Source organism: Hippopotamus amphibius, chromosome 17 (genome assembly GCF_030028045.1).
Source record: "Hippopotamus amphibius kiboko isolate mHipAmp2 chromosome 17, mHipAmp2.hap2, whole genome shotgun sequence".
Lineage (NCBI taxonomy): Eukaryota > Metazoa > Chordata > Mammalia > Artiodactyla > Hippopotamidae > Hippopotamus > Hippopotamus amphibius.
In genome coordinates, this window is record NC_080202.1 from 8,521,442 (window position 1) to 8,538,302 (window position 16,861).

Sequence of the window (16,861 nt, forward strand, 5' to 3'; positions counted from 1 at the left end):
CACGGGGAACTGACTCAGCTTTCCCTAAAACAGCGAGTCCCGTCCTCCAGCCCCTTTCCACCTCTATCCACAAACCCCTACGCCGGTACTCGGAATACAGCAGCCCTCACTTGAGAACACAAACTTCCTGTACACTAAACACTCACTCTCGCCAACCACCTTGGATCCTTGTCCCCACCCGGGACCCAGGCGCCTGACTTCCCATCCGCCTCCTGTACAAAGCCCTCCCTCGGGGTCTGATTCAGGCTTGGGGTGGGGGAGCGTGAGTCACCCAGAAAACCTTCCCCTATTCCCACTGACTCAGCCCCCGCCTCCCTGAACACACAGACACACAGTCAGAGGCAGACACAACTCAGCCCACACACCGCTCCCCACCGGTCCCGCGGAATTTCCCCTCTCGTCTTCCCCCACGACGGCCCCTCCCCGCGCCGGGCAGCCCCAGCGCCGCGCTCACACCTGTTCCCCAGGCGCCGACAGCCGGCTCGCGGTCCACTCTCACCTGCACTCTCGCTTTGGGGCAGGAATAGCCCTCCCCGACTCCCGGTGTCCGTACTAACCCAGGGGAGGAGACAGTCGCCGGCAGCACAAAGACAGACACCCACAGACTCCTCCAAAACAGATGAGAGGTAGACGCACGCGGCCAAAGCCAGGCTGGGAGGACCGTATACTTCTGGGGCAGGCATTCCAGCCTCTCCCGTCGGACCCACAGTCCTGGGAGTCAGCCGCTCGGAAAGGGTTAATTCTTCTCCTGCCGAGGCCACGCCCTCTTCATCCGGGCACTCCCGGCTAAGCCCAGCTCCGCCCCCTCCATCCGGGCTCCGGACTCGGGGACTTTAACCGGCCCCCTCCCCCTAGATCTCCGAGAGAGACCCACTCTATCAATCACACCCACTTAACTCTCTCCGGGCTCGAGGCCGGAGGAGCCCCTCCGCACGCCGCTCCCGCCGCGCGGGATGAGGGGCCAGACGTGAGCACGCAGTTTCCCATGCCGGCCAAACACAAGAGCCCGCAGACTGGGTATTACCGAGCAGACAGCAGGCATGCGGCACGCGCGAGGAGGTGGGGCCGGCCCGGGAACCCCGCCGCGTTCCGCTCCCCGTCAGGCCCCGTTCTGCCGGGTGGAGGCGAGGGGTTACAGCTCGCTTCTTACCTGGGGGAGGGGGAGGCGTAGGGGAGGGCCGCCGGCTGGGGCTCCGCTGTGACTCAGCCACCCCGGGCAGGCCGCCCGCTCGGGATTCCCTTCCCCAGCCTTCCCCCGCTGCTGGCCCCTCCCCGCCCCCCACCGAGAAGTGACAGTGCCGGCTCCGGCCCGCTGTGTGTCACTGCGCGCCTTGTGTCTGCCTCTGACTGGACCGCTGTGTTCACCAGTCTGTCTGACAAGGTCGGCTGTGTGTGGGTCCCGGTGTCTGTCTCCGTGTGCACCTGCATATCGGCTCATCTTGTCTCCTTCGGAGCCTGTGTCTGACGCGTTCCTGTCATTATGCCTGTCTACACGACTCCGAAGGGCTGTCTCTGTCTGTGTGTCTGCCTGGCTCCTGTCTCGGTCTTTTGTCTGGGACTGCCTCTGCATCACTTGCGTGATCACGTGTGTCTCTCTGCACATGCCCTTCTGTGTTTGCCTTCATGTTCTGAACAGGGTCGGGGAAACACTGTCGCAGGCTGACCTTGCTGACTCCTCGCCCCACTCCCCTGAATCCTGCCATCTTGTTGGGTCAGTGATCCTTCTGTTTGAGTCACGTGTTTGGAGGTCTGCCTGCCTTCATTTCAGGTCTGTCCTATTACTCAACATCCTTGCCTATCCTCACAGCTCCCTGTGGCTCCCATTAGGATAGTCTAGCATTTAGTGAATACTTATTACGTGCCGGGTACTGTGTTAAGCACTTTATATACGTTTTTTAAAACTCCTCTCCACAACCTGACATAGTACTACCCCATTTTACAGATGAGGAAATTGAGGCTCAGAGGTTATATAACTTGGTCAAGGTCATTCCACAAGAGAGAGTAAGAGCTAGGCTTCTTTCCAGAGCCGTATTCTTACCATTCTTCTATAATGCCTCTGTACTATCCTCTGTCGGTTTTATCCTCACAGGACATTTCCTGCCCCTCACCTCTACCCCACGTTATCATCCCAAATGTCTCATGTACTCTAGAGAAGGTGTAGGTAGGAGGCTGTGCAGCATTTCTCAGAAGCCATTGGTTTCTTGGCCATGAAGCTCATTCAGTTAACACATGCATTCAGCGCAATTCCACTGAGGCCCCAGAGTGTGCAAACCATCTTGCCAGTGAGAGGTACACAGAAGAAAACAGTTCCACTCAAAACTTAGTGAGTAGTAGAGAAGAGCAACACGCACTCAGAGAATTTAAGTCTCTGGCTTAGGTATCATCTTTTCTCCAGCAGAAGAACGGGGGATGGGATGGAGTAGGGCCTTAGAGAACTGGCAGAAGGAGAGAGGGAAGCAGAAGAGGAGTAAGATTTAGGATGTAGGGGGCAAATGCTGTGGTGCAGTAGGGAGAGCAGGGAACCGAAGGGATCTGGAAGGAAGGGTGGGAATGTGGAGACTGCTAGGGCAACAGCAGGTTTTTGTGACAATGGCCTCCAGTATCTCTCCAAATCAGTTCCCAAAGAGCCGCCATAAGCCAGGCTGTTCCACAGCTCTTCCAGGGGCAAAGCCCTCCTCATTCCAAAAAACAAAAAGCCCTCCAGGTATCTTATCTCTACTTTCTGGCCTGCAAATCCCAGGTTAATTCAGTAAGTAACTGAGTTGGGGGGGGCGGGGTGGTGCAAGTAATTTTTTGGTGGTAGTTGAGAGGCTGGTGAAGTACTGGGATGAACCATTCATAAGCAACAGAGGGGAGCTCCATAGAGGAAGACTGAACCACTCAATTACCACATGGTGGGGGGGATGCTCAGAGTTGGACTGGACCATTCTGAGGAGTGGGCATGATCTAGATCATACCAATCCTTCTTGCATATGGTGCAGAGTTGGACTGTTGGGGAGTGGCGCAGCACTGCTGAGGGGTAGGACTTACCAGATGGAGTTTGGTGTGCCCTGTCTCATTGGAACCAGTGCCCCAGCAGTAGGGTGCAGCAGACCACAGTGGGTGGGGTGGGTGGTACTATGAGGCTGGCATGGTGCCTGGGGGAACCTAAAAGAAAAAAGCCAGTTAGAGGTGGGAGCTCCAAGGCCAGAGAATTTTCCTGTGCACCCTGTCCCACTAGTGAGGAGAAACCTGGCTCTGGTGGTCAGGTGGGATGAGAGAATCTGTTTCCATGGCAACCAGAAAAAGCCAACCCAAGAGTGGTCATCCAGCCTTCCCCCTTAGGAAGCAGCCTGGACTAGGGAGTAAGGGGAACATGCTACACCCAACCCATGATCCCTCTTCTGACTGCTCAGAGTCCCTGGCCCCAGAGTAGCCCCAACTGCCTGTGACATCTGCACCCAAGTCAGCTTCAGTCCTGGCCTCAGGCTCACAGAAACTCTTCCTTCAGCTCAGCCTCCTCCCTAACCTTATCAAGACACCAGTCCACCCCACCCTCTGGACTCTGCCCCTCTCCTTCCCCCAGCTGGGTGCAGGAGGTGCTGGAGAGCAGCACAGGTGGCCAGGCTAGATGAACGAGCCCAGCAGGGGGGGAGGCTTCCTCCTCACCAAGGACTGTGACTCTGGGCCTGGGTCTGGAAGTGGCCTCTGCTGCAAGCCTCCCTTCCATCCACCCATCAAGGCCATATCCTGTTTCCCCATCACCTCCTTCCTCTATGTGGCCCAAGAAGGTGATAGAGGCCCACTCCCTCCCCGCCTAACTTTCAGAGACAAGAAGTTAGGTGTCTAGGTCCAGGGTCAAGAATCACGTGTCCATCCCGGGGTCAGACCTATGTCTGCCCTCACCTCAAACTCACTCTCAGGGACCTATGTTTTCTGCCCTCTTAGCCATAGCTCTCTGTCCTTGAGGACCTAGACACTTGGGCTCCCAGTCTAGCCTCTCCATTCCCTGGCCTTCCAGCCCCCATCCTTCCCCCTACCCCAGAGACTCAGGCCTCCAGCCCCCAGCCTCCATGATGCAATGTGCTGCAAGCTGCCTCTGCCGCTGCTGACACTGCCCCCAGGGAGCTGCGATTTCTGACCCACTCATGGCCCCTCACCTGGCCAGGGTAGTGGTCAGCTGCAGGCTAGGGAGGCCAGGCAGGCAGGGTCCTTCTGCTGCAGAAGGGATCTTGAGGCTGGAACCCTCCAGAACTGGGACGCTCAGGACGTGAGTGTGTGTGTGTGTAGTCTGTAGCATTCCTATATGTGGTTGTGTTGGGAGAGAAGGGGATGCTGGGGAGGGTCTAGCCTAGAGAGAGGGGAGTGGCAGGCCTTAGAACAGACCAAGAGGAGGAGTGAGGGGCATCCAAAGGGGTCAGCCGGGTATGTATGGGGTGTCTGGACACCAGAGTGGGGGAGGGGCCAACAGCCATTTAAAGGGCCAGCCCCAGAGCTTTAATCCCTCACCAGCCCTGGCCCCAAGCCGGAGGCTGTAATTCATCTGTCCAACAGCTGGGGTGGGTGTGTGGGGGGGGGGAGGGGGGCATGAGGACAGGAAGGGGAGCTGGGGGAGGGGCTGGGGCTTTCTTGTGCACAGAGCCAAACAACAAAAGGGGAAGCTGAAGGGCCAGCTCCAGTGTGCCCAGGCCAGGCTGCTGACCTGCAGACCTGCCGGTGGCCCCCACCTGGTGGCTGACAGACTCCGTAGTTTAGACTCAAGGATTCTTGGCCAAGGAGTCCATGAACCCAAAGGTGGGGCCCTGGAGAAGGCCCAGGCTGAGTGCCCCCCAGGCAAGCTGTCACCCCTCCTTGCAGGTCCCAGCCGCAGCACTGTCCCAGACCTGGCAGGCCCCGCAACAGATTCAGCCTCAAATGCCCTACTCGGCAGCCAAGCCTCCCCAGACAAGGCCTGCCGGCTCCCCCTCCCGCTGGCGCAGGGTGGCAGCGGCCACACCGAGGCTGTCCCTTTAAATCATTACCACCCCTGATTGTGTGGACGAACAGAGGGCCCTGCCCCCCAGGCAGGCGGCTTGCCACCTCCCCCCCACGAGTCCCCAGAAATGTGAGGGCCATTTAAAGGGACAACAGGGAGGCAGCCTGGTCTCTAACCGCCCCCGCCCCCACCCCAACACACTCGCAGCCCCTTTCGCCCTCAACACACAGCCCTTTGCCCCTCCAGAGGGCCCCCCAAATTCCGGTTCTCTCCCCACCCCTAGAGACTGCTAGAAGGAGAAAGGGGGCCAGAGTTGGGGGGCGGGGAACTGGGGGAGCGAGGAAAGGACAGGGACTCCCTCCTTCCTCAGAGCCCCAGGAGACAGGTCGGAAGGCAAGCAAAGCCTGGAGAAGCGGCGAGACAGAGCCCCGAAAGGTGCCGCGGGCAGACCTGGGGCGCACAGGCTGTCGGTCGAGGGGAAGGGAGTCGGGCTGCACGAGACAGCGGCGCGGCCAGCGGGCGACTAGCCCAAGTGGGGGAGATGGAACAAGGAGGGCCGGGAGGAAAGAGGCAAGGCCGGGGGAAACGGGGAGACGGAACCGGGGAAAGGGGTCACCCGGGAGGGCGTGGAGGAAAACCCGAGAGGGGAGGGCGAGCCAGGCCGGGGTTACCTGCTGGGTGTCTGTCCCCCGGCGGTGCCCCCGGAGTCCGGGTAGGGAGGGGGGGAGCAGCAGGGGGGGGAGTGGGGGCTGGGGGGGCGGGGGAGACGGTCCCTCCTCTGCCTCCTGGGCCTGCCCCGGCGCTTGCAGCCTCTGCCTCCCTCCCTCCTCCTCCCCGTCCCTGAGTCCCGGAGTCAAACAAAGAACTGTAGCAGGCTCTCCCCAACCCCCTCCCTCCTCCTCCTCCTCCTCCTCCTCCTCCTCCACCTCCTCCTCCCCTCCCTCCCTCCCCACCAGCAGGCTCCCTCCTCCTCCCTTCCGGTCTCTTCCTTTAACTACCCACCCCCCCAGCCCCCAGCACCAGACTCTCTACCCACCCACCCGAACCTTTTACACACCCCTCAGCCAGCCCTGTCCCCGCAAAGGAAACTGTGGAGTCCCTCTGCAAAATTGAAAGGCTCCAGAGAACATGCGAGGGGACTGGGGTCTTGCTCAAAAATCAAGAACCACAATACAATTATTTTATTTTCACAACCAGAGGAATAGTCTTAGCTGTTTCTTCTCCAAGAAGGGGGAAAAATAATCCCAAAGAAAGCAATACAAATCTGACTAAAGCCCTCATCAAATAAAGTGCACACTGCAGTGAAGGCTAATCCCCAACCCCCTCCTCCCCACCTACCAAATTAGCACAAACTCTCCACTCCTCCCTGACCAACTCCTACGGTCTTGGCCAGTTTGAAACAGGCCTACCAGCCATAATAATAAAAATAATAACTAACAGCATTTAACAATAACAAGCATTTCATAACAAGCATTCATTCAGTGTTCATTCTGTGCCAGGCACTGTGCTAAGTGCTTTGCATAAATTATCTCATTTTTTCCCTATCAACTGCCTAGAAGGTAGGTATTAATATTTAAAATTTCCAGATTAAGAATATGAGGCTTGGAGAGGTTGTGACCTTTCCAAGTCCCTACAGCCACTAAGTGGCAGAGCTGGGAATGGAATCCAGGTCTGATCTGACAGCCCAAGTCCCATGGTACATAAAAAGAGAAACAAATCTTTTCCAATACCATAACCAACCCCAGGACCAACTCAACAGAGAAGAGCAGCCACAGCTATCAACTGAGTCCTCTTCCTTCAAGAGAGAGATCCACCCACCTACACAGAATAAAGGCCATGACTTCTCAGTCTAATTTGACTCTTTTCCTTATTGCTGGGGGTGGGGATGGGGGTGGGGTGGGGTGCCACTGATTAAGGTCAGGGCTGAGCTGGTATCCAGCTGTATACCACACAGCTCTTCTGGGGGGCAGCTATCTGGCAACCACTCCCACTTCAACTCAGTGGGCCCCGCCCCCCCCCCCCCCCAATGAGACACTTGGCAATGCAGCAGGTGGGAAAATAAAAAGACTGCTGGGAGGCTCTTTCCAGAGGGGACAGGGGACTTTGAGGGAAAGCTCTTATGTGCCAATCTAGGGAAAAGTGACCCACGGTTTGCTTAGCCCAGCAAAAGGGCAAAGTCCACCACACCACACCCGTGCCCCTCCCCCTCACAAGACTCCAGGCCAGGGTTTCCCACCTGCAGGACGCTAAGGCCAAGGGAAGGGAGAGGGAAAAAAGATGGCACGGGGCTGCAACTGGACTCGGGGCGGGGGGTGTGATGGGGGGAGGGGGCCGGAATGGAAAGGGGTGGAGGCTTCATTGCCTGGCAACTGTCCCAGGGCACGTGCACCGGTGACATCATCCCAGGCCACCTTTAACACAGACCTTTGACCCCGAGGGGCGGAGAGGAGCCGCAGGCTAAGCTTCCTGGGAAATAGCCTTAGGAATTCTGGGAACCCAAAAAGGAAAGGAAGGAAGGAACCCAGGCGTCCCGCCCTTATCTTTGCCCCCAACGCGGCTCCAATCCCAGGGACTCGGGCCTCTCGGCTCCTCCTCTCCGCCTCCAGCCCTGACCTCCCAACCCACATTTCTGACGGAGTCCCGACACGCCTCTCAGAGATACTGTGCCTTCTCTTTCCTGGGCGAGATCTCGGGTGGGGGGCGGGAGGTGGGGGGCAGGGGCACCAGATCCCGCAGCGCTCCGTCTCCCATCAGCGGGATCCCCTGTGCCCCAGCCGGCCGCCAGCCGGAATCTGTCTGGGTCCCAACTCTCCTGCCCCTCCCCGCGCTGTTCCAGGGCGGAGTCTGTGGAGTTGAAATCAGGACACGGCAAGAGGAAGAGTTATATAACTGGGAGAAGCCGAGAAGGACCAGTGAAGACCGGGAGAGACAGCCCGAAAGGAGCCGAGGGAGGTGCAAACAGCACCAGGGCGAGGGGGAAAGAACCGTTAGGGATGGGAAGGATTTTGGTGCACATCAAAGGGGATGAATTCACGCGAAGACGGGTTGTGATGGTCCGGGAAGAGTCACCTGGGCCGTCCGGGGCTTCCCCGCAGCGCCCTACCCCGCCACCAACAGCAGCTGGGCCGGAGCGAGTGAAGCCTCGGGAAGGGGTGCTGACACCCGTTCCGTTCCTCTTGGGGAGGCTACCTTAGCCAGAGCCCGGGAAGGCTGCGGCGGAGCATGTGCAGCCGGAAACCGCAGCTCCGCCCAGCCCACCTGGGAGAGTGGGGCGCCGGCTGGGGGGTTGGTGAGGAACAGGTAGCTGGCTCCTCCCACGCCAGGCTGGGCAGTAACGGCTCGAGACCCCGAGAAAGAAGGCTAGCGGACCCAGACGTCTGGGTCCCCCCGGGGCTGAGGAGCGCAGCCCAGCACTAGCTTGCGAACAGAGTCTCTAGATTCGGGGGGAAGGGAGGCCGACCGCGAGCGCCGACTCGCCGCGCAGGCGCGGGGGGTGGGGGGCACTCCGGCGCGTGCGGCGGGGGGAGGGGGGTGGGCGCGAGCGTGTGGGAGTGCACGTGCGGGTCCAGGGCAGCTGCCCCCTCCCAGCCTCCGCCTCCTCTCCTCCCCTCTCCCTCTTCCTGTCGCTCTACGATGCCTTCTCCACATTGGCTGCCAGGGCCCTGATGTCAGGGGCAGCCGCTGGAGCGGATTGGGCCGACGCGCGAGTTCGGGAATCCGGCTCCGGAGTCTAGCTCTCCAGTTACTCCGGCAACAGGGCAAGCAACCACCGCGAGGGAAGAGCAGCGCAGCTCAGCGCCGCGCCTGGGTCCCGCCTCCCTCCGGACGAACGCCGAGCCCGTTTCTGTGGCAGCGCAGCTCGCTGCTCCCCTGCTTCCTCCTAGGGGTCCCCCTGTCTCGAGAAGCAGGCGACCTGCCCTCGACCTTCGCCGCAGGCTCCCAGCCCCCCGCTCTGCCAACTCCCATCCTAAGTCAGCCACAAGCCGCAGCAGACAGGAAGCGAATCTGCGTTGCTTAGTAACCTACCCGCGTGCCCCCTCCCCACTATTCACCCCAGCCCCGGGAGGCGGAGACTGAGTCCCGACCCCCTCCCCCGCCCATGCCCTTCGTCCTCCCGCCCACAATTTCCTGTGAGGGGGACCGAAATGACAGGAAGTCAAACAAGCACCTCAGCCCACCTTGCCCTCTGGCCGGGGCGGGGGGCTTCGTCTGCTTTCACGGCCACACTCCCCACCCCAGGCCCCCGAGTCGCACTGTGCGTCTCGCTCTCGCCATCTCGCGGCTATGTCGCGAAGGTGCAGCGGAGAAGGGCCCGAGCCGGGCGACAGCTAGGGGCGGGAGGTGGCAGAGTGGGGGCAGGACCGGGGATGATACTAGCGGGGTGAGGCCGAAAGAAGGGAGGTGAGGTGCGACGGAGGGGATGGGGGCGAAGGCTACCGCTGGGAGGCCGTCGGGGCTCCCGGTGTGAGGGTCAGAGCTGAGGCCCCACACCTCACCCCTGGGAAGAACCCAAGGGAGATTTGACGCGGCCCCGGGACCTGAGACACATCCCTGTCTAACCACACCCGCCCTCAAGAGGCCATCGCGCTGACCTAACTGCAAACCCTGACCTTTAGTCCTGCCCTTCAGTTAGGGACCGCCGCGCCCCGCCCCCGCCCTGGTGTCAGGAAGGGGAATCCCAGCCCGAGAGGCACTGGGAGTCCTTTCAGGCCCCTCTCGACATCCGGAACCCAAGACATCTGCCCTCCAGCTCTTCCCTCACCCCCGTCCTGCTCTTTGCTAGGGGAGCCGGAGGTCCTGCGCCCTTCCAGAGCCCCGAACGTCCATCCCCAGCTCTACCCTTCCTGCGACTCAGGCGTCCCGCCCCTCTTCGCCGAGATGGTTTCCCTCTTTCCAGACGCCCTCGCGGCTCCCCGTTACCTGTTTCTGGGGTGTCCCAGGTATTCAGGTTCCCCAAGGTCGCCCAGGGGGTCGAGCGGCCCCCCCCTCTCCCAGGCCGGGGCTGGGGGGGCCGCTCCGCCCCGTGGCGCAGTTGGATTTTCCAACACAAACACCGCCCCCCACCCCCTGCGCCCCAGCCCCGCCCCCTTCTCATGGTCCCGCCTCTCCTCGCGCCCAAGTCCCTCTCTCGAGCTCCGCCTCGCTTTCTGCCGGTCCCGCTCGCCTCAACACAGATGTCGAACAGGATGCCGAATGTGGGGTGCAGGGTTCAGGCTGCAAGGTACGGGGTCCAGCACTGATCCCTGCCTGACAAACCCCTATTCCATTTGGATCACGCGCCCTTCCAAAGTAAGCCCCGCCCCACTCGCTCAAGTCCTGCCCCGAAATTTAGCCACACCTTCTTGAGGCCCCCACTGCCCTGCCCATTCGCTCAAGGCCACTCCTCCCTTCCCTCTCAAGACCTCCCACTTCCCTTGCTGCTTTCCCTGTCCGGTAGCAGCTCTCAGGAGCTCTCATCCTCCTTAAAGCCCTGGGCTTCCTCCCTCCCCAAACCCCCAGCATCCCATTGAGAGACTTAGAGCTTGTGGTCTTGGGTGTTCAAATGCACTGAGCTCCAACAGAATTCTTCCACCTTTATGGATAGCACAACTAGGTATTACCAGGGCACCCTCAGGCGATAAATTCAACCAAGGTCAAGGCTTGAATGAGGTCCCGCCTCTGTCCGAGGTGTATTATCAGTCCTGGCTCCTAGAGTCCTCGACCCTCCCTCAAGCTGGGAAGAAGAGGAGGCCCTCTCAGTTATTCAGGCTCATGAGTAGAGCAGTGCCCCTCTTAATCCAATGATCAGATGTCATGGTCCCAGAGCGCAGGTCGATGCCAATGACAAAGGATGCGCGGTCTGAGCTGCCTGCCCGGTTGGGATAATAATAGCAGGGACAGGAGTACATGCCTGTGGGAAAGGAGAGGAGAGGGAGTCAGGCCTTGGAGCCTCTGGGAGAGAAGGGCAGGAGCAGGTGTGGGGGAGGGGCGGAGCAGAGACTGGGTTTGGATCCAAACTAGGCATGGAGCAGGCAAGCTTGAGGAAGCCGTCCCACCCTTGGCACTCTTCTTGCGGCTCTCTGTAGGCCGGAAGTGGATCGTGGGCATGAGGCAGACAAGCTGCATGGGCTCTGCCTCCACCAAGCAGGAGTTCTTCCGGTCCCAGCCAGCACCCTCCAGGTATAGGCCCCGGACCCAAACTCCATCCTGGGGAGACATGGGGAGAGGTTGGGGGGAAATCTGGACTCTGGGTTGCCAGCACCCCATCCTGCCACCTCTCTCCTCTCCTCTTAATGCACTGTTTCCCGCCTTTGCTCCCAGCACCCTCCTCCTCCACCAGACTCCTCTCTGCTCAGAACCCCAAGCACATCTGGCTCCCACCTTGGGTGGATACACTAGGTTGCTGTCATCCACAGTGGAAACGACAAACTCCCAAGAGAGACTGTCCACTGAAATCTGGAGAATGAAGGTAAGAATAAGGGAGGACCCCCAAAGAGGAGATCAAATGCAAATCCCCAGCCTCTGTCCCCATCCCACTTTCCACATTGCTCACATTGTTTTGGCGAGCTGAAGACTGCAGCACAGCGGTGAGGAAGCCAGTGGGAAAGGTGAAGCCAGACAGCCAGAAGATCACAGGAGGCCGTGCGCGGCTGGCCCACAGCTCAAACTGTTCCACACGCATGGCCAGGTCCCGGGTCCATGCAGCCAATGGCTTTTGTGAGGGATACGCCTGGAGGAGGCGGCGGTGTGTGTTTACTCATCCACTTATTCATGCTCTCAAGTCCTCATGTTGTAACACTTGGAGCAGATATAAGAAGAATATGTGGTGTCAGCCCCTGTTCCCCAACCACAGGTCGGCAAAGCTCTCCAAAAGCCAACTCCCCGAAAAGAAGCGTAAAGTGACAACTATCAACAGTAGCACCAGTAATATTAACCAGTTACCATTAATGAAGCACTTTCTAGCATTGTGCACAGTACTGGGAATCCTCGAAACGTCCTTGGGGAGGCTAGGAACTTGCCCTGAGTCAGTTTCTAAGTTAATAATTTTGCAGAGTCAGTCAGTGAGAGGCAGAGTCAGATTTCAGTCTTGACCCTGTCTGGCTCCAAAGCCCAGGCTCGCTGCTTTTTGCTATATGCCTCTTAGAACCAGGAGGTTGAGGGCCCAGGGGTGAAAGGGGAGTTCATTGTTGGAGTAGGATCAACAGTGATATAATCTTGCCTTTCCCCAGAGCGGAGGGACATGGGCATCAAAGATGCAATTGAAAATCTCTTCCAGGCTTGTAGACATGACGATGAGGCCCTGGATACCTTTTTCTAAGTCTGTCAGTGAGAACCTGAACAGGGTAAGGAGGAGGGTTAGGGATGGATGGGCCTGGGAGAGCCATCCTAGGCAGGGGATGAAGGCCTTTCCCCTTGCCCCCTCCCCACGTCCCACAGAACCCCCCTCCCCCATCTTACAGGATGGTCTCCATAAGCTTGTTGTATCTCTGAATCTCCTGCAGAAGCACCACGTTGAGTGGGGAGGGGTCCATAGCCAGCAGTTTTCGGGTCCCCTCATAGTCGATCATTTCAGGGATCTTCTGCTTCACATCAGCGGCCAATTCAAGGACCTGCCGAGGCAGGAGCTCTGAATGCAAACCCCTCTTCCTCATTGCTTTTCCTCCCCCAGGTGTCTGTCTGTCCTTACCTTCTCTTCCCGGCTCTGGCCTCCGGCCCTGGTGGGTGTAATCTGGGGTTGCAGGGAAAGCAGAGTCTCAAAGAGAGTTCGTGCCTCAGTGATCTGAGAGGCCACATCTGCATTGGGGTGCTGGCCAAAGGCCTCAGGGGGGTCCGTGCCAGGCAACATGCTGATGTACTCCTTGTACGAGGCCAGGCTCCCATCCTTGGGGATGAAATAGGTCTCCAGTACTGACAACCTGGGGAACCACCATATAATCATCACTGCCTTGTGGGATCTCCGGGGCTTCCATCCAGGCCAAGACCCCACGCATCCAAGTCCCTGCTCCCGCTCCACACCCCCCACACCCCCAGTCCCACAAGACCTGCATTCTCCCAATCTCACATTCTCTCCCCAAACACTTCCCCTACCCCCAGTCCTGCTACCTGCCCATGCCCCCGTTCAGTGCCCAACCCCCCCCTTACCGGTAGGAGGGGGTTGATAGAGCCTGGTCACAGAAGTAGTCGTTGATGTAGGTGGTGAGGAGGCGCCAGTCCCAGTCATCTGTGACGTGTCCGCCATAGTTGACACCGGCAATGAGGTACTTGAGCGCATCCCAGGGCGTCTCCTCGTACTCGTCCAGGTAGAGGCTCAGCAAGTTCTCTGACACCTGTGTCAGAGAACCGCCCGAGCCCCAGGCCCCACACACAGTTATGGCAGGAACTCTTCCAGGGGCACTTTAACATAGGCTTCCTATCAGTGACTATTCCTGCAGGGCAGCCATGGGGCAGGAAGTGTAAGGAGAGAGGGCTGGGATGAGGAGCCCTGGTTAGCACAAACCTCAAAGTCAGAGTCATTGAAGCCATAGATGATGTTCCAGCCAAGCTGCAGGAACTTTTTGCGTTCTAGTAACACGGAGTGGAAGAAGCACAGTGCAAGCAGCAGCTTCTTATACTTGGTGGGTTTGGAGCAGCGGGAAAACTGTGGTTCTGTCATCAGTTGGTAAAGACGGGTCATGTTGGCCTTTAAGCCCTGGGGACAATGAAGTACAGAGGTGGGATGACTTGCATCTTGCTTGGCCCTGCTACTAGTAGTGTCATGTACAGTCGTGGAGGTTGCTCACTGCACAAGCGCACTGGCTGAAGGGACGGGTGGAGGCTGAAATCCAGCCCTGGAGCTGCATGCCAGGATGTGCACTCATTCACAGGGCTGGGTGCCTTTCTCTAATTCACACACGAGTAATGTATGGACTAGTGGCAGCCCTGCCTTCTTGTCTCTGCCCCCTCTCCTTTTGATCCCCTCAACCACAATGTTCTCAATGGTGGGTAGGCCAACTCAATTGAAAATATGAACAGAAACCTAAACATGCACTATTAATGAACAAAGACGTACACAATTATGTGCAAAGGGTCAGTAGATACTATATTATCAAGAAGGAAAGTTCTATGTGATTGGATTTATCAGTCTTCATGAATGGGTTTGGATTTGTTCTAAGTCTTACAAGTGGGAAGGATATGACAAGGCTGAGAGGAGGGCCTTGGTTTCCTGGAGATGGGAAGAACTGAAGAAATACAGGCAGAATGGGAAGATAAAGTAAGAAGAGGAGTCTAACTGAAATCAAGTGCAAGTGCTCAGGTTGGGTAAGAAGGGCTAATGAGCAGATGGAGATATAATAAGAAGGGCAGTTAAGCCATTTGGACCTGATTCACCAGGTATTCTGGAGCCATTTCTGTCTTGAGTAGGACAGTGATACGTTGAAACAGTATTTTAAGAAGACTCATCTATGATGGACAGAATGGAGCATGGAGAAAACGGAAGTAAGAACGCTGGATAGACCAGTAACAAAAAGAAAATATGATTTTAAAAAATACTATTTATAACATCATCAAATTATGCAAAGTATCAAGGAATAAATCTAATACAAATGTACACATCTTTTTTTTTTTTTTTGGTGGGGGAGGAGCTTGTGGGATCTTAGTTCCCCAACCAGTGACTGAACCTGGGCCACGGCACTGAAATCACCAAGTCCTAACCACTGGACCACTGGGGAATTCCCTGTACACATCTTTATAGAGAAAATTACAAAACTTTATTGAAATAAAGAATAAATGGAGAGACCTACTATACTCATGGTTTGGGAGGCTCAATATCCTAAAGATGTTGATTTCCCCAAAATTGATCAATAGAATTTTTTGGTGAAATTCGACAACCCATGTCCAAAATTTATGTTGGAGAATAAAAGGACAAGAAAAGCCTGTAGAAGAATAAGGAGAGGGGACTTGCCTTCCCAGCTATCAATAATTATTATAGGGCTATATAGTAATTAACACAGTGTATATTGACCCCAGGATAAACAACTTGACCAATAAACAGAAGAAAGGGCCCAGAAACCCATCTGTATATATATGACATGATTGGGATATTTAACAAAATTGGGATATAATACATTTAGATTAAAATGTGTATCAATTTATTGAAGTTGGCAAGTGTGCTGCAGTTATATAAGAAAACAACCTTATCCTTTTTTTTTACCACTTTTTTAAAATTAATTTATTTTATTGGCTGTGTTGGGTCTTTTTTGCTGTGTGCGGGGGCTACTCTTCGTTGTAGTGCGCGGGCTCCTCATTGCCGTGGCTTCTCTTGTTGTGGAACATGGGCTCTAGGCGCATGGGCTTCAGTAGTTGCAGCACATGGGCTCAACAGTTGTGGCCTGCGGGCTCTAAAGCGCAGGCTCAATACGTGTGGTGCACAGGCTTAGCTGCTCCGCGGCATGTGGGATCTTCCTGGAGCAGGGATCGAACCTGTGTCCCCTGCATTGGCAGGCAGATTCTCAACACTGCGCCACCTAGAAAGCCCAGAACAACCTTATTCTTAAGATTGAGCCCTTTACATTGAAATACACTGAAGTATGTAGCAGTGAAGGGCCAGGATACATGCGATTTATTCTCAGATGTTTCAGAAGAAGTGTGAGTGAAAAGAGAGAGAAAAACAGAGCAAGATCAAATGATAAGGCAAGTGGGACAAAATGTTAATAACAGATGAATCTGGGTAACATATATGTGGGGGTTCGTTGTACTGTTATTCTGACAGCTTTCTTTTCATCATTCATGGTCGCCTCCACGCTCACTGATTATCACGCCAGCTCCAAACAGCACCTCCCTCAGCACCAACACACCTCTGCCCGTCACAGAGAATGGGGCTCGGCCCACAGAGGGCCCTCTGGCTACCCAGGCACACACCTGTCTTAGAAGGCAATAAGACAGGCATTTATAAAAATTAACTAAAAAAAAAAAAAGTTCCATTTCTTTGGCAACGCATTTCTGGACTGACATTTTAAATGGGAGTACAGAATACTTTTGTTGGCAGAAAAAATAAAAGTAAATAAAAATCAACTTTAAACATATATTTTTAAAAATTAGCAGTGCCATTAACGGAAATGGGATGAGAAGATAATCTACACGCAGGAGCTGACGACTTGTTTGGGGGGGCGTGGGGTTTATAGTGCTGGCGTGCCAAAAAGCACTGCTTCATAACCAGATGGAATTCAGACCTGGCACTGCGTTTGATACTGGAGCCAGAGATGGCAATTGGGGTTGAAATCAGGAAGAGGACAATTTCTCCATCAACTTGTGAAAGGAGGAAATGTAGAATGAGGATGGGACAGGAGGAGAAAGAAACACAGACGTAATAAATGATGTGGCAAGAAACAGAGAGGGGCCAGGAGTATGTGTCAGGGAAACCAGGGCGAGAGAGGGACAGTCAGCCATGCCAGCTGCCCCAAGGTGGTCAAAAAGGATTTAATGATGAAAGACATCAACATGCCTGTGCATTCAAATGGTCTTCATTTATTGAGCACCTACTACATATGGGTCCCTGTGTTAGTCACAGGGTGAGCAAAACGGTGAGGGGGGAGGAAACATGGCCTCTGCCCTCTTGGAGCTTACAATCTAGAGAGGAAGCCAGGCATCAACCAGAATCACACTAATACGCAAAAAATTCCTGCCAGGGGAAGGCCAGAGGGAGTGGTGAAGGTTTTAGGACTGTTACTTAGACGTGAAGGTCAGAGGCTTCCTGAGAAAGTGCTGGTGGGGCTGAGACCTGAAGGTACCAAGGAGGGGGCGGTGAGGAACGCAGGGAGTGCAGCATGTGCAAAAGCCAGGGCAGGAGAATGCAGGGTCTTTTGAGGAAACACAACACAGCAATTTAAAAGTCAATGGTGCAGGTAGAGCAAAGAAAGTGAAGGGGAGGGTTGTGACAAAGCTGAGGAGGCG

At 56.1% G+C, this 16,861-nt stretch overlaps 1 protein-coding gene across 1 annotated transcript in view; it reads right to left on the reverse strand.

Moving 5' to 3' along the window:
* Positions 1-10,491: 10,491 nt before the first annotated feature.
* DNAH2 (dynein axonemal heavy chain 2) overlaps positions 10,492-16,861 on the reverse strand; it is a 94,445-nt gene continuing 88,075 nt past the window's right edge. Inside the window, exons 80-88 of the mRNA XM_057714414.1 lie at positions 13,431-13,622; positions 13,076-13,260; positions 12,621-12,849; positions 12,392-12,543; positions 12,153-12,267; positions 11,487-11,663; positions 11,315-11,389; positions 10,990-11,140; positions 10,492-10,844 (exon numbers count right to left, since the gene is read on the reverse strand). Of these exons, the coding sequence (XP_057570397.1) occupies positions 10,690-10,844; positions 10,990-11,140; positions 11,315-11,389; positions 11,487-11,663; positions 12,153-12,267; positions 12,392-12,543; positions 12,621-12,849; positions 13,076-13,260; positions 13,431-13,622 (1,431 nt within the window). The 3' untranslated portion in view covers positions 10,492-10,689. The remainder of the gene's footprint in view (positions 10,845-10,989; positions 11,141-11,314; positions 11,390-11,486; positions 11,664-12,152; positions 12,268-12,391; positions 12,544-12,620; positions 12,850-13,075; positions 13,261-13,430; positions 13,623-16,861) is intronic.